The sequence below is a fragment of the Impatiens glandulifera genome, chromosome 8 (assembly GCF_907164915.1).
Source record: "Impatiens glandulifera chromosome 8, dImpGla2.1, whole genome shotgun sequence".
NCBI lineage: Eukaryota > Viridiplantae > Streptophyta > Magnoliopsida > Ericales > Balsaminaceae > Impatiens > Impatiens glandulifera.
The window spans coordinates 14,819,888-14,826,166 of record NC_061869.1 but is presented as its reverse complement, the minus strand read 5'-3'; the positions used below and the strand labels follow the sequence as shown (position 1 = coordinate 14,826,166).

The following is a 6,279-nucleotide window of genomic DNA, read 5'->3' as shown; positions in this document are numbered from 1 at the left end:
TGTCGAGGTCAAAGAAGTTAATAGGAGAGCTTGAGAGGGGATATGGTGTAACATAAGAACATCATTATCTCTTGAAGGAAAAGTTGGTTCGATGACTGGAAAACCTTTGAATCACGAAGATGAGATGGCCAAGAAGAGGAAGACGCAAAACGATATTATGAGGAAGTTGAATGAGCCTTCAACGCAAGGTATCTCTAGGGATATGGAGACATGGAGATATATCATGGAAGTTACAAAGAACGATTCCATACCTCACGGACTCAAGCTGCCTAATCTGCTGAAATACTCGAGAAAGAAGGAACCTGCAACCTTCATGACCGAGTATATCATCAACTTGATGCCATACAACCTGGGTGAAGCTACGTTGACTCAAGTGTTTCATCTATATTTGGAAGATACGACCTTAAAGTGGTATATGCGTCAAAACATCTCTCAATATCAGACAGTCGAAGAGTTAGCCAAGGTTTTCCATGTTTGTCAAGGTTGACAAACCCGAACAGAAAGCTACGTCAGATCCGCTAGGGCCCGAATGAGACTTTTGAGAGCTTTGTGAACCAATGGAAATAAGTTGCAATGGAACTGGATGAGCTGCATAGTGAACAAACACAAGTCGATATGTTGTACGTTAATATGATCGTACAATATACAAAGAAACTGACAGGGCCCGAGTATCGTTACTTGAAAGATCTCACTAGTGCTGGAGAAGGGTACGATGATGCACTTAGAAAGGAAGTTAAAGAAAGGAAAAAGCCATTTTCATCACCGCCTAAGTACAACTTGTGAAAGAAGACAAAGATCGGTCATTTTTCTAGAATCTGAGTAGATAAAAACAATGGAGAAGCGCATCCTCCAAGACAATTATTCCCTCAAAGACAACCATTTCCTTCAAGGCAGATTCAAGCACCCTCTCAACAAGGAACCACCAATGTTCCACCATTTAGGGTATTCGATGATTTAGGAATGTAAGCCTTGAAGGCTCTAAAATTCTTACTATCGAAGAAGTAGATACAAGTGTTAATGCAGAACCTGGTAAAGAAGCTTTAGGTAGAAGGGTAAACGAGTGGTGCTAGTACCATCAACTCAAGGGGCACTCCACCGATCCTAACTTCACGGTTAAACACAAAATACAAGATCTCATTGATGACAGTATCATCCCGGTGCCAGTGGCTAAAGATAATTCGTTCCTAGTGTATGATGTTAATGTCGTTGAGTTAGATGAAGAGGCGTCAAGGGCACACTAAAACCGATTAATAACGATCTGAAACAAACAATTATTTTTTAGCTGATTTAATTCTCCAGAACAATTCATTTTTCTAACATTTTGAACAATGTTTTTCATAATGAAGTAATAATTTATGATTTTATAACCTCGGACAAAACGTCCGAGTCAGAATTAATTCACAATATGAAACAGTACTTAGAAAAATAGGAGGAGAGTGGATGTCCACTGAAGAAGAAACAATATGAAACACTGAAAAGATTATCAAATATTTTTAATCGAAGAAAATTTTAAACGATTTAAAATGAGAAAATCTAACTAAAATAAAAAAAACAAAGGTGTTTTACTTGGTTTTGTAATTATGTCAAGTACCACCCTCAAACGAACGGTGCAGTAGAAGCAGCAAATAAGAATGTCATCGCAATCATTAAGAATATGACTTAGACTTACAAGGATTGACACGAGAATCTATCATATGCCCTCTAGGGCTACATAACAACCATTTGAACGTCAATGGGAGAAACACTATTCGCATTGGTTTACGGAATGGATGTAGTATAACCTATTGAAGTCGAGAGCCATACTCTGAGAGTTCACCTTGAGACACAAGTAGTGGAAGAAGATTGGTGTAAGTCACAGTACAATCAACTAGCCCTTATGGAAGACAAGAGGTTAAACGTGTTATGTCACACGCACATATCAAAGATGAATGACCATAGCTTTCAACAAGAAGGTGAAACCTAGGAACATTCAAGAAGGAGATATAGTCCTAAAGAAGAACTTACAGATATTAGACCCTAAAGGGAAATTCCAAACACCATGGGAAGAACCCTACCTCATCACAAAGGTATTTTCAGGTGGCGCCACGCGATTGACCATCTTAGATGGCGAAGAACTCTCAGTACCCTTCAACACCGACATGCTCAAAAGATACTTCGTCTAAGGCACGTGTGATGAAATTCATTCACAAAATCCCAAAGTTCATAACTCACAAGTTACGAACTACGTTCGTACCTGATCTCTCCTTGTTATAAGAGTACGTAGACAACATGTCATGGGTGCGATCACACTAAATTTCTAATTTGAAATCCATTCAGTCCATATACAACCAAAGTTCATAACTTCACAATTTATGAACATCAATCGAAGGCAATTGATTTCAATCTAAACCTCAACCGAAGGCGATTGATTCCATTTTTATTTAGAAAATAGAAATAAAAAAATAATGAGAAAATATAAATTTATAATTTTATTGTAAGTTTAATAAATCATATTAAATCGTTATTATATATAGATTTTAAGAGAAATAAATATTTAATATTAATATTAGATTATGTTTAATTTCAATATTGTCTATCTCATAAACGAATGAGAGGAAAAGAATACTGACCTATTTACAAACATGATCAGTCAAGAACAAGATACTTCCTTTCTTTTTCCTGTTTAATTCTTTTACATATATAATATTAACAAAAAAAATAAATAATTTAAAAAAAAAAAAATATATTGTTTAGTGAAAATATAAAAAACTCTCGGTATCAACAAGTTGAGAATGTGAGTTTTTTTTTTTTTTCTAAAAGTATTATATAATGATAATATATATATATTTTTTAAAATAATTTGAGTTAATGAATTAATTTATGTGATTGATAAAAGAGTTAATAAAATAAATTTAATTATTATTTTTTTAACTCATTAAGGTAGTTTAATTAAGTGATAAGATTGATTTTAAAAGATAATATTAGAGTTTCAATTCTTACTTATAATATCTTAAGTTGAAATATGGTAATATTAATTTTCAACATTAAAAAATTCTACAAACTCAAACAAACATGCTTTAAATAAATACAAAATTACTCAAATAAATTTTTTTATATATTCAATACATATGAAAAAAATACATAAAATAAAAGATAAGATTTTTTATTTATTATAGAAAAAAATTTTAATTTAATTTTAATATAAAAAGTTTGCATTACACTTCACAAATGTCACTATCATTATTTTAACTTTCATTTAAAACGTTTTAATTATTTCATTTATCAACTAAAATATAAAAATACATATATTTTATATTTTTATTAATTTATATTTAAATACAAACAAAAATTATCCTACACAAATCTCAAATAACCCGTCTTTCTATCTAACAAAATTCTTTAAAACAATTCATAAACAAATCTTAAAAAAACAAAAGATCAAAAAGCAAAAAGCAAGTGAATCTATATTAAAATTATTCGTTAGAGAGGAACAAAACATGCAAGCAAACAAGCAATTTTGGAAAAATATAAGTCACAAACAAATTAATGACTTATTTATTTTTATAAAGAAATTCCTCCCTAGCTAGCTAATTGGTAGAATAAGCATTTGGAGACAACCTTGGAGTGACCAAAGCTGATAGAGGAATGGCCTTTTGAAGTGCAAGTCCAAAGATTTCATCCATGTTTAGCTCTACCACATCATCCGGAACCTTCCAATCGAACGAGTGAATCATGGTTCCCAATAAGTATTCAACCATCACGATCCCCATTCTAGCCCCGGCACAAATCCTCCTACCCGCCCCAAACGGGATCAACTCGAAATCGTTCCCCCTAGGATCCACCTTTGCCATTTTCCCCTCCAAGAATCGCTCGGGATTGAATTCTGTCGGATTCTCCCACACGGAAGGGTCGCGCCCTATCGCCCATATGTTGACACTAAGTCTCGTGTTTTTAGGGATGTAGTAGCCGTTTACTTCACATGCTTGTGTTGAGATTCGGGGGAGGTTTAGTGGAGTAGAAGGATGCTTGCGAAAAGCTTCTTTGCATATGGCTTGTAGGTAAGGCAACTTGGGTAAGTCGGTCTCCTCTAGCCTTCGCTCTTTTCCAATAACGCGGTCCATTTCCTCGTGTGCCTTGTCCATGAGTTTTGGGTTGCTCAACAATTCCGCTAAAGCCCATTCTATCGCACTTGATGATGTATCGGTACCGGCTGATAATAAATCCTAATTACACGAAAAATTGCTTATAGTCAAGCAATAATATTGATAAAATGTAGCAATTAAATTTGTCATGGTATATCCATAATTGTACTAATTCTATAAGTTCAATATTTTCCTAAATTTGTAGAGAACAATACCAATAAAACAGCCTTAGTATTTGTAGCAGTTAGTCTTTCGTCGCCAAATTTTTCCTCGTGAATTTGGAGGACATCTAGAAGATCGGGACTTTTCTTCCGTTCGTGGGCCGACGCTTTGTGCTCCTCCACGAGCCGCGTTAGTAGATCATCAAACTTCTTTTGCAAGCCTATCATTTTTCTCTTAATCCCTTGTAGGTCAATTGGCTCCAATATAGGTATGAAATCTCCAATGTTGAAGTAACCCGCAATGGTCATGAGCTCCACCACCATGTCCTTGAACGTGTTAGACTCAAACCCTTTGGTCTCAAACACTCTCTTGCTAAGCATAACCTGACCTATCATATTGGCCATTGCATACGATAGTATGTCGGGGACCACAACTGGCTCGCATCTTTTGCTAGACTCGTTCATGGTTCGAAGCATGTGACCGATCTCAACAATCCGAACTCTACCCCATTCATCGAGGGCCTTTTGACCTAGCATATGTAGGTTACTCAGTTTTCTTAGTAACCTCCACTTAGGACCATAAGATGCAAATACCATGTCTTGGGCGTTGTATGCGAGGTATGTAGGACCGCCATCTACAGGTCGGTTCGAGAAGTTCATATCTAGGGTTTTGAGAAAGGCTCGAGCCGATTCCGGGCTTGATGCCACCACCATGTCGTGCATGCCAACCTTCATGTACATGACCGGACCATACTTTTTAGCCATTTGGGCTAAAGAAACATGAGGCATGGATCCCAAATAAGGAAGTGCACCAAGTAATGGAAAACCGACCGGTCCGGGAGGAAGTTTGCGTGAAGAATTTAAGTGGAGAAGATAATGAACAAACACTCGAGTTACAAGAAACAAGATTGCTCCAAAAGCGAGTTCATGGATGAAGTCCATCAAACTTGAAGAATTGAAAAGATCTATATGTTGCATATTCTTGACCATAAACCATATGGATATTTATAGGACCAATATAACACTATAAAGAAACGTTACACAATATTATGTTTTTCATGATGTTTTCAATCTAACATTAATAGCCATGATCTATTTTTTAAAATTTCTGTATTTAGATTATTTGGTAGGTAAATAAACCTTTGTCTTGGTTATTCTTATTCATTTTACTTTACCCTTAGTTTTTTTGTTTTTTTATTTTTCTAGAAAAGGTAAAATATTTCATTACTTTCAACCTTAGTTAATAATAAAAATTATATACTCTTATATAAAAAGAAATATTGAAATGAATCATGAATCCATCTCTCCCAAATTTAAATAAGTTTATGAACTTGAAATATTATTAACTAATTACCAATTCTAATCCACAATTAGATTGTTTATTAAAAAATATTGAGAGTGTAGAATATATAAAATATGACTTATATTCAATTTTAAGTAAAAATATTTTAAATTAAAATATGAAAAGTTCTAATTTTCTTCTAAAGAATAAATTCTCTTTGAATTTTTTTTTTATAAAATAACAAAAGTAAAAGTTATTCATACGAAAAAGATTTTTAACAATATATAAATTGGAGAGGTAGATGATAAAAAATTGTAATGACTCAAAATTGCTTGTTTTTAATTAAACTTGATTCACTTATTCTAATTATTATTTTTTGTTTGTGTTATTTTTTATTTCTCATTTTCGTTTAAATGACTTTTTAAATAAAATTTTAAAATATGCATTTCATATTGAATGTAAATTATTTTTCAAAACTCTTTTTTGATTGTAATTAATAACTTCAAGTAGCAATTATTTTAGTTTCTTAATATTAATAAATAAAATGTTAGGTCATGACATATTTAATTATTGCATATGCTTAACAATGCTTTCGAGGCACTACAAAAAAATATACAATAAAATGGAATGATAAAGATCACATAAATAAATAAGAGGTGAAATGTATAAATATTAATTAAGGGTCATTTGGAAATTGAATTCTCTTTCACACAAA

The 6,279-nt window shown here is 33.1% G+C and overlaps 1 protein-coding gene across 1 annotated transcript; it reads right to left on the bottom strand.

Annotated features, from left to right (window-relative positions):
- Positions 1 to 3,566: 3,566 nt before the first annotated feature.
- LOC124913057 (flavonoid 3',5'-hydroxylase 1-like) lies at positions 3,567 to 5,272 on the bottom strand. The gene is made up of 2 exons (XM_047453680.1): positions 4,337 to 5,272; positions 3,567 to 4,202 (listed from the first exon to the last, which is right to left on the bottom strand). The coding sequence occupies exons 1-2, from the start codon at positions 5,270 to 5,272 to the stop codon at positions 3,567 to 3,569; spliced, it is 1,572 nt and encodes a 523-aa protein (XP_047309636.1).
- Positions 5,273 to 6,279: the final 1,007 nt, after the last annotated feature.